At 38.4% G+C, this 19,394-nt stretch overlaps 1 protein-coding gene across 2 annotated transcripts; it reads left to right on the forward strand.

Moving 5' to 3' along the window:
- The first annotated feature begins 1,234 nt into the window (after window positions 1-1,234).
- DIO2 (iodothyronine deiodinase 2) lies at window positions 1,235-16,839 on the forward strand. Of its 2 annotated transcripts, none has more exons than XM_040068696.2 (2): window positions 1,235-1,878; window positions 12,867-16,839. In XM_040068696.2, the coding sequence occupies exons 1-2, from the start codon at window positions 1,657-1,659 to the stop codon at window positions 13,482-13,484; spliced, it is 840 nt and encodes a 279-aa protein (XP_039924630.1). In that variant the 5' UTR covers window positions 1,235-1,656; the 3' UTR covers window positions 13,485-16,839. The 2 variants fall into 2 exon arrangements, with proteins under 2 accessions (XP_039924630.1, XP_039924631.1); XM_040068697.2 differs by having other exon boundaries at window positions 1,241-1,878; window positions 12,867-13,439.
- Window positions 16,840-19,394: the final 2,555 nt, after the last annotated feature.

The following is a 19,394-nucleotide window of genomic DNA, read 5'->3' on the forward strand; positions in this document are numbered from 1 at the left end:
AAGTATTGAACTAAAAAGGTGAAAGAAAGAGAAATGCAAATGAAGAAAAAAACCTCCAGCATGGGGCTGAAGGGGATACTTGTGGTTGTTAAAGTACTAATGGCTCTGCCAGAAGAAATTTTTTGTGTTTTTCCTTTACAAGATTTTAACCAAAAGTTAGTTAAACTTAGTAGACGAGTGGAGGTAAATAGCTATCATAGGAGAATATTGAATATTAAAGTCCTTGAAGCTAGTTGATTTAACAGCATTTAAGGCTGAAGTGTTGGTGGTTTTTTGGTTTTGTTTTTTTTGGGGGGGGGTTTGTTTGTTTGTTTGTTTTTGTTGTTTTTTTATTTTTAATGCAGGGAACTTTAGCTTCAAAACCCCATATCCATAAAAACTTATTTTCTCTCCTTCTTATCTTCTTCTCTTACACATCTCTCTGTAGATGAAGTCAGTTACAGGTGTTCACTTAGGTTACCATGAAAACAACAACAAAAGATATTTAAACACTATACATGCACTTCAGGCAGGTGGGAGAAAAATGTTACAGAAATGTGCTCTTTCTTGGGATGCATCAACTCACACACCTTCCTATAAAAGAGGAAAGGAAAAAGGAAAAAAACCCAAAAAAACAAAAAACACAACCATGAGAAAAAACCTATCAGTTACAGAAGTCTGTGTTGCTATGTCACCTTCCATGCCACATGAAAATTATTCTTCCAAAATTTGGAAGTATTTTGTAAGAACATTCAGAAACATACTGGGTTTTTTCTTTCTCCTTTTCAAAGCAAAGCAAAGTTCCACCCTTGCTCTCTGTGTCTTCTTTTTTTTTTTTTTTTTTTCCTCCTCTCTCTTAAGGGGAAAAAAAAAAAAAAAAAAAAAAAAAAGTTTTGAGAATTTCATTTTTTTCTATTCACTGCAGTCCTGGCCAAAGTAAAGCCCTCTTTTACATTGACGTCAAGATCTTTACTAAGATTAGGGTTTCATTTCTCTATTGCAGCAATTAGCTAGGGAATGTATAAAAGGCTTCAGGGAAGCAAGCTAGGACTCCAGAGGGGAGAGCACTTTGCACCATAGGCAGATAGCAAAGAGAGTGCGGGAGGAGGAAGGCAGGAATACAGAGACGCGGAGTAGGAGGGGGGGACGGGGGAGGCAGAGAGGGAAAGAGAGGGAGGGAAGCAGGGAGGAAGGAACAGAAAGTTTATGTACATAAACCTGTTTTTTTTTTTTTTTTTTTTTAAGTATTGTTGCACCTAGTAGCTAGCTTTGCTGACACAGAAATGAGAGGTCTGTTCAGTGCTTAAATATCCGAGAAACAATGGGATAGTGCAGGAAAGTTAACAATTAACAGTCTCAGCTTAAATTTTGTAACTGCAGGGATCTGGAAGCACAGCTGCCTCTCTCTTCAGCAAAATCAGGTCTCCTGGTTAAGAGAAGAATTTTTGTTAACATCTGAAATTCTGAAAACTAAGCAGTTTGCAGCTGAATGAGTATCGTGCAGTAATGGTTTTAACCAGCCTGCTCATACTTAACTATGTCTGCTTATTTTAAATAGAGTAGCTGTGAGAGGGGTAATGAGGCTTTTGAAATGCCTTTTGCTTTACTGTTTTAAATGAGGGTACAGAGCAATAAAGGGAGCTGAAGGTATCCGGCTGAAGAGAAGCAGCAAGGAAGATGGGTCTGCTAAGTGTGGATTTGTTGATCACGCTTCAGATCTTGCCGGTCTTTTTCTCCAATTGCCTCTTCCTTGCCCTCTATGACTCTGTGATCCTCCTGAAGCACATGGTTCTGTTTCTGAGCCGCTCTAAGTCTGGGCGCGGTGAGTGGCGGAGGATGCTGACCTCGGAGGGGCTGCGCTGCGTCTGGAACAGCTTCCTCCTGGACGCCTACAAGCAGGTGAGTACGCGGGGATGGGGACTGCGGGGAGGGGTGGGCGAGCTGGGACGAGCATCCCGCTCGTCAGCGGAGAAGGGAAGGGAATGACCGTGTGGTGCAAACTATCACCTATCTCACGTTAAGTTTGATGGGAGAAGCGTTAGCTGAAAAGAGTGGTACTTCTAAGGATTAATGAAATTCTAGAGCTGCTGACTCCCTGCGCTAAGCCTCTGGGCAGCCTCGGTTATGCCACCTAGTTTAGGTGTGCCTCAGTTTCCCCAACAGCAGGAATAATACTCTTCATGTTTTTAAAGTATTTCAAGATATTCGTTAAAGAGTTATTGTTCAATACTCTAGATGTTTTCACAGCTGTAGCTTATTATTGCCATGTGAGATCCTCAGATACCATAAAAAGACTGCATCTTCAGATAGAGCTCTACATAGATAGCTGTTAGCTATGCAGTGAGAGTTGTTTTACCTAGCGTAAAATATAAAAATGAAGCATTGTCATTACATTGGCATTTTCTATTGCTCATATGTTAACTTTTAAATTGGAGGAAGTATCCAAGTAATAGTAAATCTGCACAAATTGAAAAAGGTTTTCCTTCATGAAAGCAGTGACAGAGGGACATGCAAGAGATTAAAAAGGAACTTGACTAGCTGTCGGACAGCTGCCTGGTGATTTAAGTTTATAAAACCAGTAACAGTTATGCAATGTGTGCTCTTCTTTTCCTTTTAAGATTTCTTACAAACATAGCCAGGGGTACTGCCCAGGTCTCATGAGGTAGCTAGAATTCCCTTTTATATACTGAAAAAGTGGACCCAAACCCATGATATTTCTTGGACAGACCACCCAAGTTAGTAAGTAGAACTGGATTCAGAGCTCCTTGACTTTCAAAACAGTGCTTAGTCTGTTAATTTGTTGTCTTATTTAGACCATCTAATTTAATGTATTCCATGTGATGTCATAGGGGTCCTGTCCAAATTATATGCTTCTGAAGTACTTCTTTTTGTATTGCCTTCCCCCCAATTCACTTTCACACCTCTACAATAGCTTTTATTTTTGCTCTTAGCTAAAAATGTGAAGAACTGGTGATGTTGGTGTTTGCTGGCTTTGTGATATAGAATACCATCTGCTTAGCCTGAAACTCAAGCCATGGGGACATTAATTTTCAGTGTAAGTCAAATATAAATAACTAGCTTTTGCCAAATGGGTCAACCTCTTACTGCCACCTCAGGAATCATCCAGCTGACTACCCAAATAAAATAATGCTGAATGAAGCCCACTATTCTTCTAGCCCTTCTAATCTTTGTTTTTATTCTCTTCATAGACATTAAGTAAGTACATTTTACAGTGGCCTTCTTAAATGGGTCACTGAACACAATTGTTCCTATTTTACAGACAAGGCAAGGCAGGACTGTTAACACATGACTTGGTCAAGGCTCCACTGGGAGTTGGTAGCATGACTCTGCAACAGTCAAGTTTTGAGTTCTTGTATTTGCAACCTATATGTGGCCTGGGGTCTTGAGAAGTAGTTAAGCTGTAAGAAACCTTATGTCCCTGCGATATTTTCAATCTCTTTTAGCTTAACTTACACAAAATTATTTAAAGGTATTGCATGACTTTCTGTAGCCTTCAAAGTCTTGCTTCATCTTTCTTTCAGTATCATTGATGTTAACCATGGGAGCAACAGGTATGGTGACTGTGCTATTTTTGGTGTTGGCAACGCAACTCATACCTTGAACTTTGGTAATTTTATTCCCTCCCTTATCATGATTAAATCATCTGAGTTATTCAGGTCAATCAGCCCATAAGGTTCCTAGAATGAACTCTTTGCCTTAATGAACTCAGCAGATAAATGCATGTAAACACAATCAAATTTTATCACCTGGTTCCAAAAAGAGGAAAAAGTCCATTCATGGCAGCTACACTTAAGACAAAATGAATTAACCAACAATTCATGGAAAGACTGTTTTACTTAATAGAATTATGGACCATAAAGACAGAAGATCATTGGAAACTCTTGATTGTCATGGAAAGATTGTCAAGTACAGAATTCAAATTATAAAGGGGACAAAATAAACTGAGAAGTAATATTGGAAGAAGATTCATCACCTCCACAACAGATGAGAATCTTTTGTTGTTTCTATAAGGAAAAAAAAGGGAAAAAGTTTCATCTGAAAAGCTGTACTAGTACATTTTTAAAAGATTGAAACATACCCTGATTTGTAACATATTTAAAAAGCATGAGAAATAGTGACATATATCAAAGAATGTCAAAATTTTCCTTAAATCACCCTTTTCTAAATCCTGAATAGAATTACCCTGTTGTGATATCTTATGCTGAGACAATAAGTGAGAAATTAAAATGTTATGGAAGCATGGCAAAATGTAGCTGATAACAAAACCATGATTGCTTGTTCCTCCAATTTACCAGCTGAAGCCAAGTATTAGCAAATTACTTTAAAAGGTACTTAAACTCATTCCACTGAGCAGTATTTATGAGAAAACCACCATTTTTCATGTAGAATAACAGAATTGCAGATGTCTGAGACAACCAGAGCCAGATTGCCAATTAGTAGAAGACTGGATCAAAGAAGTAACTATGCTTGGTTTTACTGTATTTTGTGTCACTCACACAGAATTCTTCCTTAGTACATTTCATAATATTTTTCACAAAATTACTTGATGTAAAATTTCTATTCAAAGAAAAATTTATAGGAAACCATTCCAGAAAAACACTGTGGGCAGATACTGCATTCTGAATCAAGGTAAATTTATTACAAGAAAGGAACTTTGCCTCAAAAGCATGCATTGTCCCAGAACTGATTTTTTTTTTCCCCAAGGCTAGTGTGTACAAGATATGATCTTGTAATGGTTAGAGTATATTTCAAGCAAGCTATTCTGATTTTCTTTCTCATTGTCTAGAAAACCTTATTAATATCTCATCCAAATTTCAACTTCTTTTCTGCTTTTTGTTGTTATTATTAAGTATTATTGCACATGGGTTTTGGTGAGGGCAATCATTTCATAGGCAAGGTTACCTAGCAGCAGCTGAAGGTTTTAGCACCATCAGTGGGGAAACAATGCAAAGTTTGCTGTATTATATGTAGAGTATATTCAGTGTTCTTTTTTATTGGAATATTCTATATGTCTGGTTTTCTCCACATTTTAAAATCCTGCTGGAATCAGAATAATTGCTTTTCTGTTTATTTTGATTTTTAATGTTAATTTTACTTATGAATAATATATTTTTACTTTCTTAGCTCTGAGTTCAATATCTGTCAGACTCAGTGTTGAAATTGTCAACAATGCACCAGCTTTGTGATGTACAGACCATCCTCCTATTATTTTCCAAGAGGCAAGTGTGTCTTACACTACAAGGGAGTCTTTAGGACCAAACTAATCATCATAACAGAGATAAATAGAGCTAGCAGTCAAGTTAGATTAACTTTCTATAATTGAAAGAGTGCAATTTTTTTACATATTATTTTTATATATGTATGTGTTTGTAGGTATTTACAATTTTTGTTTGCATGTGTGAAGATCTATATATATACCCATTTGTCTCTCATACATATATGTATAAAAAACCAAAAGTACACATATATAAGCATACATTTCCAGGAGTCAGTCTCTCTCATCTCTCCGTGTATATATACACATGTGTATGTGCACATACATTCCGATATGAACGCAGTCACAGCTATTGATGAGCGAGAAAAAAACAAGACTTTTTGGGAGGGTGTTAGTGTATCCATGATTTACATAGGCCATTTCTACAAATGCTAGTGAGATATTGTTTTAGCTTAAAGCATGTATACTGAATGTATCACACATCTGCAAAAATCCAGAGAAAAAGCTGGAGAAGTTTTGGAAGAAAAAAGCTTTAAAAGCTTTTTTTTTTTTTTTACCTGCTAAGTTCTATGCTTTATTTAGTAGTAGGATTAATCTGTTTTCTAAGCTTTCTAACCTTCTAGCCTTTCTAACCAAAAGCGAGAAATTGTTATCTCAAAATGTTTTTAAAATAGGTTAAAAAAGGGTTGTACGCGTTAGAGATGCCCAGTGGTGAGGCCTCGTGCTGGGAGCTTTTCCAGTGCCAGATTTAAGCTCTGTGTTGCAGCAAGGCAGAGCTATCATTCATGGTCTCCAGTAGAAAGCTTTAATGTTATCCTTGAGGAAATCGTCCCTCTTCTCCACCTCAGTGTAAGGCAGTTACAAGGAAGACCTTAGCAGCCTCTCCTTGCAGCAGCCCAATATTTAGGGATGCTGTGCTGTCCCTATGGGGGCAACGTGCACACATGCGCATACACAGAGACGTGTGTAACTGTGCGTCATGGGCCTCAGAGGGAGGCTGGTATCCCAAGTGAGGGATGGCGGTGGGTGGGAGGGATGGCTGTACTTGTACGGCTTTTTACTGTCTTTAGAATGGGCCAGCAGCAAGCTCTGGCATGACAGTCCCAACACAGGGGAACGGCTGGCACAGGGTCCTAGGCTGGCACAGGATCCTAGGCTGGCACAGGATCCCAGATCTCTACCTCCCAGAGCACGTAGACCCAGCTCTGGATGTAGCAGCAAGCAGAGTGGCTCAGTAAACACCCAGTGAGATTTTCCTGGGTTTTCAGGCAGGCAGTTAAATTACCTTTGGCTGCTTTTTCCTGCCTGGTAGGTACATGATCTAAAATAAATCAGCATGCAAAGCAAAACAATCCCAAACCTTACGTGTTAAATGCATGCTGCACAACATTATCACAAAGACATATGTGAAAGTAATATAAAAGCGTGATCCTCTACCTGCTCAATGGCTGTCCAGTAACTCTTTGCTTTTTGGGGAAACATTTTAAAGGTTGAAACAAAGACACAACCTTCATACTTAACTATCTGTATTTATTTTGTCTGGCAAGGTAAGGAAGTATCCCTCTCTGCATTTGACAGTGATAAAGGGAATTTGTAAAAGAAAAAGTGTTGTATAATTTCAGGGTTTAGAACTAGACATTGTGTGGTATGACAAATATTTTATTGGTTTTACAGAGTTCAACTTAAGCAGAATTGTTTTCATTGACATTTGCAAATGAAAACAAACTTGAAAGAAGTGAGAAAAACAAAACTGAACCAAACCACAATTAAAACTTCTCCTGAAACATTGGGAACATAAATTCAACGGAATTTGCTCTTGACATTGTAATTATTATTAAAACTTTCTCATTATTATTAATATATAATCATGTTTGTTGTAGTTGTGTCTGAATATCAACCTATGCCAGGGACCCATAGTACTAGGCAGTGTCCCAACAAGAGGAGCAGACAGTTGGTCCCGTGGAACTTAAGAGTTCAAACATTCAAAACAGACAGAGTAGGAAAATAAATACTTTTATCCCACATAGGCTTTCTTCCCATTTCATCTCACAGATCTAAATTTACTTCTTCCACACCTCTTTGCATTGTTGCATTTTCACCCTTATGTGTAAAAAAATGACTGTAAGGAGTGCTTGCCTTGTTGCTGAAGCCTTGTGAACACCCCTTTTTGCTGTGATAGACACAAAAAATTAGCTAATGGGCACTCTTCAGGAAGAGGATTGTATGTGGTCCTTGAGTGCTGGCTCTACCTCTCTGTCAAAACCACCACTGTGTATTCATACTCATAAAACTGAATAAAAAAAAAGAAGAAAAAAAAAACCCATCATCCAAATTAATATCAATTTCCCTTAATATGCTGACTAACAAAATCTGGTGAAGGCCTCTGTCAGGTGTAGGTAGATCCCAGTGGCCGTGGTGTAGTAGGTTGTGCTCCCATCTTGAGCACAAAGCCTTTAAGAAGTTTGCTCTTGGCTCCTCAATCACAGGAGCTAAAATTAACTGTAAGAGTGCAAGGCAAAAGGCTCCTTAATGCTTTCCTTGTGCCATGCATACTCATTTGTGGGACTGGTGGCTTTTAAATGGAGAGAGCAGCATTTGACTAGTTATTTTTATCTGGACTGTGCCTGGTTTGTTTGTCTCCCACTTACCTTCGTCAGCTCCACATACCTGATCCTAAATAAAAGACTCTGGGAAAGCCTGAACCATTTCTAGTCTCTACTCTCTAGTTCGAGTCATTCAAGTTGCCACCTTGCAAAAAGACAAAGAACTTCTGCTCCTCTACTCTACTCCAGACAAGGGCCTTCTGTGTTTCTTACCAACTGCACAACTCTGAGTCATGAAATAAAAAACCCAAAGATAATAGTTTGTAGAACTTGCCAGCCAGAGTCAAATTATGATTTGGATGAAGGTATACCTAGCTGAATGGGATCAAATCAAAGCAGAGAATTTTAAAAAAATGCTGAAGGCTGCAGGGATTCAGTTCATTCAAATCATTGCGCTCCAGTCCCAAACACAACATGTCCATATTCAAATGATTAATATAATAAACTGTTAATTGTCTGGCAGCACCTATTTTTTTTAGGGGTTTGACACAACCTGATGAATCTGCCAAATTATATGAAAATCCCTGGCACAGGGAATTAAGCTGTATTCCAGCGCACAGGATCCCAGGAAGGTTATGCTGAAGTTAATAAAAACAAAATATGAAAAAAGAAAAGGTAAATGAGGACGCAAGGTTTTGTCCATGGGGCTTTACCTAGTCCTTATGGAAAATGTACTACAAACTCCGCAGTATGTGCTATTTCTAGCCTGCAGTTTATGAAAAGGGCTTTCTCTCCTGCTCCTAAGTCTCCTTCATTTTGCAGACTGTGTGCTAAAGCATCGGCAGTCTTGCTCCCTTTTCACTCTGCATGCAAACAGAACAGGCTGTCAGGCAAACACAAAATTCTCACAAATGATGCGAGTCATGCTTTGGTGTTGCTGCTTGCCCCTGCTGATGGCTGGGCTGAATCGCAGACATGGATGGCCTACCTTGCGTGTCCCATGCAGGCTGTGTGGGAGGAGATGCCTGCGGGCTGCTCACTTTCTACCTCATTCAGAAGGCTGGCACTGAATGGCCAAATATTCACGCACAAAAGTACGTGATTATGGGAATGCTAGATTGCGTGTGAGGGGAATTCTGCTGGTTTGTTTCTCAGAATTTATATTTTGCCTGCCTTTGTGTAAGATTTCAAAAGCAGCCTGGCTGAATACATGAGTGTTTTTGTTTGTTTTCTCATTGTGTTGATTTTCTTTTCCAAGAGCTATTTTTTCTTTCAATAAATAACAACAAAGAAGATGGCCAGAGCCTACCATGCAGATGATCAGCAAGGATGATATTGTCATCCTGTGTCAATCGGTTTAGAGTCTGGTGAAATAAACAGTCCCTTGGGAACGTCAGTTCTTCATCAAGACCAATTAGTGGATCTGCCGCTGCTGCTTATGTTTAAGCATTAACGACTGGGCAGGGCTGCTTTTTGGAGTGCCTGACACTGGCATGGAACAAGGCACCGACCTAATTACTTCTCTACAAGAGCAAAAAATGCCTCGTGAATGCCTGCTTGGCAAGGATGTCTCATTAAGGGGAAAAAAACTCAACACAAGCACTCCTAGAAACAAAAATTAAAATGATAGGTAACCTGCGGCCGTGAGACTTTCTTCATGGCTGTGGGAAATGAAGAGAAACTGCTGTAAGGTGATGTATAGCTGTATAGATGGATAGAGGCTTCTTTGTACTTTGTTTTCTGACCCCATATATTTTTATAATCCGTAAGAAGTATGACAGACAGAATGCAAACTTGCATTGTTGAAGAACAGAAAATATGTTGTCATCTTTGGTAGCAAAGTTAAATAGGACTTGAAGGGCATTGCCATATTGGTGTGCATTGGAAGTTGTTTCATTAGTCAATTTCTTCAGGGTTTACAAACTGGCCTAGGAAATTAAAGGGTTTGGTAGACCTGAATGAGGAATTGGTAATGAGGAGCTTATGATACATAGACACTCTTCTGCTTAAAGGAATCAAGGAGCAAACTGTGGTTTCCCAGTTAAAGAGTGGTGGCTAGATATTTTCAGTCATGATAGTTTTGTTAAAATTAAACCTGAGGAATAAGTAGAAACAACTGCTGAGATGTTTCTTTGGTCCTAAGCAGCTCTGTTCCTTCCTGACTTGTAGGTTCCTCTTTTTACCTTTATTTTCCTTCTCCTCTGGAGGATGAGATCAAACATAAGAAATTCAAAGTGGGTTGTTTAATTGTGATTTATTTTAATCAGAGATAAATGACCTGTCACTACTTCTTTTCTTTGACTGGATGAGCACACACTCTTAAATACTGAGGTCCATTATTCATCCAGGGGGTTGGGTGAAGCACAAATAGTTGTATGTCAGGCTTTGCCCAAAAGTCACATTTTGAGCAAGCTAGCTCTGAAAAAACATGTATTGTATGTAGTCCAGGAACAGTTAATCTTTCTAGGTAAAGAGGGATTTAGTACTCATGTAAATATGCATGTATTGTGCTTCTTGAGATGTCCCTTTTTTTGGTAGTCACCAATTTATCACAAATTGCTGAATTGTTTAGTTGGCTTCTGGATAGAGTGCAGCTCTCAGGGTGATTATATGAATGCTACATGATCCTGACCTGTGTATTTCTTTGTTCAAGTACAGCCCTTTACCTGACTCCTGCTTTACCTATCTTACATCACAGAACGGCAGACAGAAATGATCAACAGCTGAAGAGAAGACTACCTGCTAAGGTGTAGGTGGCCTTAAATGCTGTAAGATGCTTAATGCCACTTCCTAAATGCAAGAGCCTGGGTCTCTGAGCCTGTCTTTCCAGACAGATAATTTCTTCTCAAAAACTGGGATGTAGTTATTTTATTTCTTTGAGTTCAGTGGATGGTACACTCATATATGATGTCCTAAACTCAGCTTTTTCAAGCCTCTTGCTTTCACAGGCAAAGCACGAGGTTTATTTTAAACTGTTACCAGTGCTCTAGCAGGTAGCAACACTGCAGATGCAGGTTTACAGAGATGGGGGCAAAAGGGGCTTTGCTTTCCCAGAGCATCATTATTTCTCTTGACTGTGCTGCAGCTGCATATCCTCTTCTTCCAGTGGCATGATCACCACATAGTTGGCCTGGCGAGATTTGTGGGTCTCAGGCCATGTTTCTTTCTGTGGTTCTCTTCCTTGCTGATCTCTCAGTGAGAATGGTGGCATGGCTGTATTTCAGTTTGCCCTATCGAAAAGAGTCAAAATAATGTTCATAATCATGTGCCAACACACTGTGAGACATTCTCATATAGCTGCAAAGTCTGGAAGCAATAATGGCTGTGTCTTACAAACATCTCTTTGATTAGACTCCTGCTTCTAATGTTATTCGATGAAAAAGTGCAGTCACGAGTAACTGCAGTTTTGTTCAAGATAGTTAGGTTTCTGAGGGAGAAATGGAGGATCCAGTATCAGCAATCTACTTGCCTTTGGATTTATGTTCATCAGGAACTGCATGAGTTCAGTGTTCAGCTGTTCACTCAGCTTCTTAGTGCACCTGATTCCTGTATGGCATCTGATACCTATAATGCAATGTAAAATACAAGCGCACCAAAAATCAGTTATTTATTCAGTTTTTACACAGTTCTCATGTAGTGTTAACTGCTTAGACTTCAATTGCAGTGTAGCTTCAGAAAGAAATACATAAGATGTAAAAGACTTCAGAATTTGGCCCTGTGTATTTCCTTCAAAGGAACAATTCTGAACATATTCGTCAGGGGAGAGAGATAGAAAAAGTCAGGAAAATACAAAAGGATAATTGCCTTACTGTACTAGAGGTTGAAGTTAAAGGCAGAGAAATAGGAATTGCTGTGGCAGAGCTCATTAAAACTTAATTGCATTATGAAATAATGTTTTGTGGTTCTATAGTAGTTATCAGCAAAGGATCTTGGAGCCCTCTGCAGGCTCCGCCTTATTCTGGCATTCCTTCCTGTGAGTTGATTTTATTCTGTCTTTTTTTCTATAGACATGCAAACAGAAATGGTCAGGCAAAATGACCTTTCCACCACTGCCTGTTGGGTCTGACTTAGATCTGGAGATGGAGCAGTTAATTTTCACCTCATCCTACTTCAGCCATGATGTAAACTTTCCCCTTTTCCTGCTGTTTTTTCCCTCAATCACCTTGTAAAGAAACATTGCAGTAGAAGGAAATGTGTCACTCCGTCACTGATGAAATTTCTGCAAAGGGGCTAGCAGAAATTTTAGAGAGCACAATCTTGGATGATTCACTGTCAAAGCAGTGTATATATTAAGTGGGCATCTGCAGAGATCTCTTATGCTTGGTACTCTTGAGTATTCTCATTCTTGGACTGAAGGATGGAAGAGAATGTACGAATCTGCAAATCTCTCAAAATTGAGAGGCACTGTGTGTGTTGTGAAGATCAGGAATATAATATAGAATGATTTTTGAGAATTGGAAAAATGGCTTGAATTTCAGGCTGTGGGCTGAAAAGAGGCCTAGGCTTTATAGCACCTTATTGGCTAACCCCTAATCAACAGGCTACCGTTTTTCCAAAACAGTCACGTTGTCTCATAAAAAGCAAACAGCTAGAATATATAAACAGGTGTAGTCTGTGAGCTACTTCATTACACAAAGTAGTTGTCTGATTATGCTGAAAATTAGTGAAAACACTGTTTAAGTTTTGAGTAGCAAGCTTCAAGGATAATGTGAACCAAATGGAGAGAACTCATAGAAAATGCCAGTGGAAAAAACTATGTATCACAGAGGAAAGTCAGAAGAAATTTGAGGTAGTCTGTCTACAAGCAAATACAAGTCTCCAAATACATAAGGGTGGACAGGACCAAGTATGTAGTGGACAGGATAGACCTCTTAACAGATTTTCTAACATTAATGAAGTAGCATATTTGTCAGAAATGCCACATTTTCCTGAATAGTGAGTGCAGGTAGACAAGACCATTTTGAAGCTGCTGCTTTTGATGATTTGCTCTGTCCCCATGTGACTCATTAGGTGTACTCTGAGCAGGTGACTGTTTGAGGGGTAGTCGTAAGGATACTGCACAAGCAAGTCACACTAACTTGCCATGTTTTAATTTGTTCTGCCATCAGGTCAAACTGGGAGGAGAAGCCCCAAACTCCAGTGTAATCCACATAGCCAAGGACAGTGATGGCAGCAGTGGCAGCTGGAAGAATGTTGGTAGCAAGTGTGGAACCAAATGCCACCTTCTGGATTTTGCCAACTCAGAGCGGCCACTGGTGGTCAACTTTGGCTCAGCTACCTGACCACCGTTCACGAGCCAGCTGTCAGCCTTCAGCAGGCTGGTGGAGGAGTTCTCTGGTGTGGCTGACTTTCTGTTGGTCTACATCGATGAAGCTCACCCATCAGATGGCTGGGCTGCGCCTGGAATCTCTCCCTCTTCATTCGAAGTTAAGAAACACAGAAGCCAGGAAGAGAGATGTGCAGCTGCTCACCAGCTCCTAGAGCATTTTTCCTTGCCACCTCAGTGCCAAGTGGTGGCAGACTGCATGGACAACAATGCCAATGTGGCCTATGGGGTTTCATTTGAACGAGTATGCATTGTGCAGAGACAAAAAATTGCCTACCTGGGGGGCAAAGGCCCCTTTTTCTACAACCTTCAAGAGGTCCGGCTTTGGCTGGAACAAAACTTCAGCAAAAGATGAAATCCGTTCTCCACACGAATTATGTCAACAGATACGTCCCTTTAAGGAAAAAAAAGAAAACATATGCGAGTTCGAATAAAATCTTTTGATGATTGCAGGAGAACACATTTGATAACCATGTCAAGTGAATGTTAACTAGGAAAAGAAAATAAAAATCTAGCTCCACAGAAACATTGTCAAGAGAAAAAAAAAATCCTACTCCTGCTCTTGCTATGGGACAGAAGAGGTGAATAGGTTTCTCAAAAAAAGGTGCTGCTGGCAAGCAGGTAGGGTGGTTAGATAAGACCTGTTTCCCAGAAGCCCCAGACCTGGGGTGAGGCAGAGGAAGTGTTTCTGCTTATAAGGCATTCCATGGAAAGGCAATGCTGTAGATTTCATCAGAAATGCTTCTGTGGCCAATACAAGGAACCTGGGGGGAGCAGGGGTTTTGCAGTTACTTTGCATACAAATGCAGTGCAAGGTGGCGATTTTCCATTCTTGGTAGAAAATGTGTCATTCAGAGACTTCAGGAGCCACATGCAACACATGGCACATGGCACACGCTGCTCAGAGCAAGATGAACCTTTGATGGTATTTGTACTCTCTCTGGACACCTCTGCACAGCATATTAACTACGTAATGCTGCCTTACATTTGTATCCAGTGTGCAAGCCTGTGCCTGCTGAGGAAGGTGTTAAAATCCGTGGAGTTGGACCAAAAAGACAAAGGTGATCAAACAAGCCCATTACCATTTGAAAAATGAAATACCTGGGCTAATTATAACACAACTTTGAGAACCATCTAGAGCATGCATCATGAGACAAAACTCAGCTGATGCCAACCAAACCCTTGGTTCTGAGAGCTGGCAACACACATTTATCAATGTTCTCTGGTTCTCGTCTCTGTTTCTTTACCCACCTCCATCTCTTTCTGTCTAGTGATAGGCTTAAAGGTAATTTCACTTATAGTTTTTTTTAAAACAAACAAACAAACAAAAACCCCTTATTTCTCTCTTTAAAAAAAAAAAAAAAAAGTGAGATAATGACCTTGCAGGTGTATTTTGGGGACAGGGGAACATACACACAATTTTACCTCATCAAACTGGAAACCTATCCTGTCATTTACCCTGTTAAATGTAGTCATGCAGACTTTTCCTGTCTTAGATACCTGAACCTAGTTTATAGTTATGTTAATCTGAAAGTTAAGTTGTTTGCAGCCTTAGAATTGATTAGCCGCAGTTCTGCTACTGGAGGAACTCATAGTCTGTTTCGATTATGTTCTTGAAAACCTTCCCAGAAGAGAAACAGGGAGGACAAATAGTTTGAGTTAATGTGAGTAAGTGTAAAAGATGGCAGAATTTTCATATGAATGTGTATGAGGGATTGATTGTTATGTTGAAAGAGATACTGTGAACTTAGAGTATACATTAAGTTTAGGTATTTCTAAAACTAAAATTATTTAATCAAGCCTGATGAAGAGGCAGATTTACAATGAGCTAACTTATTAGAACTAATAAATGAAAACCCATATGGAGATGGACTATCCAAGTTTTCTCTCATCTTTGGCAGAACCATGAAACAGATAAACAAAATAAGTGTCAAAAATCAAATTAGTTCTTTTAATTTTTCATCCTGCCCATCATCAGGAATATGATGTGTTGATGCTGACATAAGAAAGAATAGAAAATACATGTGGTTTATTTTTCTCAATGCCCATTAATATTGTTTATTTCCTCTAGCTTGGCTGTTGGTCAGCTTAGCCAATGTAGGAGGAATTCGGAAATGTGTTTTCAAGCACAGATCTGGAATAATGACAGTAACATGGGTGATTTTTCCCGTGCTCAGGTTCATGCTTCCCATTCTTCTCACATTTTCCTCCACACACTGTTAAACATAGATACACATGCACTTACACAGTTGGTAGTGTGCATTGGAGAAGGGTGCAAGGAGTGGTCCTCAGATCTCCTGGTGAGCCCCACTTCTCAGAAGGCCTGTGTCTGTGTGTGCATTTATATATGCATCCATATGCATATAATACAATTTTATGTATGCATTTACGTATGGGTGCACATATAAATGGTGTCTAAGACCATTAATAATAATTGTCCTGTCCTACCATTCATTAATGTTACTGTAAATCATTGATCAGTGTGGAAGATTGTTACAGATCTTCTTGACTAACTGGGATATATAACTGAATTTTAAAAACCTATTAGCATAGAAACAGCAACGTAGCCAAAATACATGGTTTATTTAATCCAGTGTCCTACCTCTGACTGTATCAGATGCTTCAGGGGAAGGTGCAATAATTTTTAACTTACAGAATTTTTATTAGCTTCAGCCCATATTATTTTTGCCTCATCTAAAGTGATTGTTGATCGCTCATCATCCCTCATAAGAGGCTGATTCTGGGTTTTGAGATTTAAATATTTTGTGAGGATTATTAAAATAGAAAAACCATCCTATTTAAGTTCAAAGAAAACCAAAAGAAAACATTTTTTTTCTTTTATATTTAAATAGGATGCTTTTCAATGTTATTCTCATCTCTTGCTGTTATATGCTAAACCACTAAACATAAACAATCCCAATTTTTCTTCTGTATGTTGGTCATTATATAATCTATATAGAAATTTGCATAGCTTTTGTTTGTTTAAGACAAACAATAACTCATATTCTTATAAAGGTTCATACTCTTTCCTTGTCTCTGAATTGCTTCTGTTTTTGCTACACTGCCCTTTTCCTCAGGTGAGTAAAGATGTAGACATTAATCCAAGTGAAAATCTGTATTGATATACCCAACACAACATCTTTTCGCTATTATATCCTATTCTTCAGTCATATGAAAGTTTTTTTAATCCATAACAACTCCATAGCCTTTGTAAAACTTAAACTAGTAAGACTTTTCTTCTTTTCCTCATTATATCATTGAAGTCTGAACTATTTATATGGGAAATGCTAGCCAAATGTTTAACACAGCTATTGAAACATACCTTTAGTTCAGAGGAAAGAGTCAGAATTAGAATTCACTTTGTTAATACCCATTTGCATATCTAAAGTTATAATTATTTTTCAAGTCTATTCTCTCCTTTTGAATTTCCATTATTTTGTTTTGCAATTCATAGATGCCTCTTCACCACACTGTAGACAGGAATTATAAAATTGGCCCCTGTAAATGGGAAAAACAAATTGATTTTCCACAAATAAAAATACACAATAACTTCATTTCTTCCTTGGCAACATGTATGACTGTCCTGCCTAAAATTTAAAGATGTTTCAGCCTCACTGATTATCAAGACAGAAATACATTTTGGAGAACCTTGGGTTTCCCCAGAAAACTTCTGGTCAGAAAGCAGGGCTTTCTTCAAAGTAAAATGGGCATAAAGGAAAAAAAAAAGGAACAGGACTTTCTAGGAGGCTGACAGAAGCACTTTTTTTTTTTTTTTTTCTTTTCTCTTTTTTTTTTTTTTTTTTTACAAAATTAAAATATTTTATGGACATTTTAAATGAAATGTCATGCATTGTCCTTAACTGATAATAAAAGTGGCCATATGTCAGATACCCCAAATTTTTGTAACAGTTGTTTAGGTCCAGGTAGAGATTTTACAACCTTGCTAGCCTTGTCTATTCTGCTGTGAGGCTGGATTTGCTTCTGTCTCATTCTCACTGTGTCAGGGCACTATACCATATTACTTGAGGTGCTCCAGTGTGACATACATGTTGAGCAACAGCTCAAGAAATAGGTGCCTGAAAGCATTCTGGAAGGCTACTGTATATAATAGAGACCCCAATACTGTGTCTCAACATTAGTATGGGAAACTTCCAGTACTTTTCATTTTGAGCACCGTAAAAAGATATTCTGGGCTATCATTCTACATTGTTCTGTGCTTAGCATCTGTATTTAGCACTGTATAAAAGGAATCTAAAACATTTTATGCAGATGAGAAACGATAGCATTTTGCTCTTTCCTTGTGTAGACAATGACATAAATTTAAGGCAGCAGGAAAACGTGCCCCATCTATTAAAAATAAGAAAATATATTATGAAATATATTGTTGAACTGTGTGAACACTTTAAAAAACAAAATGCAGTGATTTTTAGGAAGGTGATCTTGGTGAGGAAACCTACAACACTTCTCAAAAAGGTATTTGTGCTATGCATCCATGTGTGTGCAGAGGGAAGTTATGTTTCTGCATGTGTGAAAATGTCATTTCTGTGATGTGGAGTATAGATTTAAGAGTTTTAAAGACTTTCATTCAGTACTATAACCAAAGCAATAAGAGATGTCATGTAGGGAATATTGGCCAGTTTTGTACAACTTGACACCATGTCTGTGACAAATCCATAATCAGTTGGGCCCAACTTGGGAGTCTTCAGTGAAGAGAGATTGGGGTGAGACAGGGGAGGCTTGTGTGCTTATGAAGATCGCTAACAAAAGAGTGGTTAACTCAGTTAGCGTTCAGATGCCCTCACACTGGCACTCTGTGCACCTTTGTGTGTCTGTATTTGAAAGAGGCATCTCTTTGGGTCTGTTCATAAGATCACCGTGGTGTAGGTGCCTGTGTGTACTGTGTGTTTGTCATTGTTTAAATGTCAAAAATACACTGCAGGAGAGCCAGCAAAATTTTGTTACAATATGGTGCTCCATGAAATGTGCTTTCTAGATTTGTTTTTCTTGTATTATAATAAATGATAAAGGAAAATATACCTCTTCTGTGTTTTATTCTGATTGCTAATACACAGTGGAATCCTGACATTTGACCAAGGAAACTTAGAACTGTATTTAATACAAAAGCTTATACCACCCTGACTAGATCTTATGCAATACAAGTAAAGTCCCTTATCATTGGTGGAGCTAATTTACTATCTGACTACTCTCAACTTTTTAGAAAGGTAAAGGAGAGGGAAACAGAGAGCTACAAGGACCGTAGTTGAGTCTGCACAGAATTGCACTGTTCCCCCCACAAAAAACCCCCAAACCAGTGCTTGAAGAAAGCATGCCAAACTGTATACAGCACATGAAACCTGGGCAAATCAGTTATGAATGCATCAGCTATAAATGCCACTCCCATTTCAATGTACAGGCAAAAGATCAAAAATAAAATTTAAACCACAGCTGAATAGCTGCTACAAGGAAAAAAAAAAACAACAAAAAAAACCCCACAAAAAACAACAAACCCAAATGAAAAATGTGCATTAACTTTTAAAAAACCTTTGTTTTGTGATTTAATAGTATTTTAGAAATTCTCTCTTCTTTGTCATCTTTTGTTACAATAAGTTTTATAGGGCCCTGCATCTAAAAGCTGCTGGTGTACATAGGTGAGAAAGAACAAAACAAATCACCAAAAGGAAGACCATGAAAAAGGTTATATCATAGCTCCCCAAACAGAAATATTCATTACAGTATATTTTATAGCCCTTGAAACCTAGTGATTATGACCATTATATCAGTTATTGCTATACAGAACTACTCAGTACTCTGGAAGAAATAAAAATACCCTTCAGGTCTTGCTTCTTATTTCACAGCTGTGTAAATCAGATGAAGGCAGATGTGATGAAATAACAGTTTTATTAGAAAATAGGAACATTAATAAATAAATTGTTAACAAAAATTAGACTCTGGATAATCCTGAATATTTGTGAGAATATTTTGGTTTTTTTCTGGAATAGATGATATCTGTGGTAGAAACAAACTGCCAAAAAAGAAAATAGATTATCTGTGGAGCTGTATCTTAAGATGATTGCTTACTGCTCAAGATCTTACTTTCTAGCAGAGAATTTCTGAGGCATAATAAACCTTTCCCAAATACAGTCTTCAAGCAAAGGACCTAAATCTTGGATAAAAACTTAGATTACGGGCAAATCAACTCACTGTATATGCCTGTGTGCTTCCAATGTTCATGTTAGTGAATCAACAAGCTTAAATATGTCTTAGAGGGCTAATGTGAAATGGAAACACATGGAATGGACACCCTGTTAAA

The sequence above is a fragment of the Hirundo rustica genome, chromosome 6, assembly GCF_015227805.2.
Source record: "Hirundo rustica isolate bHirRus1 chromosome 6, bHirRus1.pri.v3, whole genome shotgun sequence".
NCBI classification, from domain to species: Eukaryota; Metazoa; Chordata; class Aves; order Passeriformes; family Hirundinidae; genus Hirundo; species Hirundo rustica.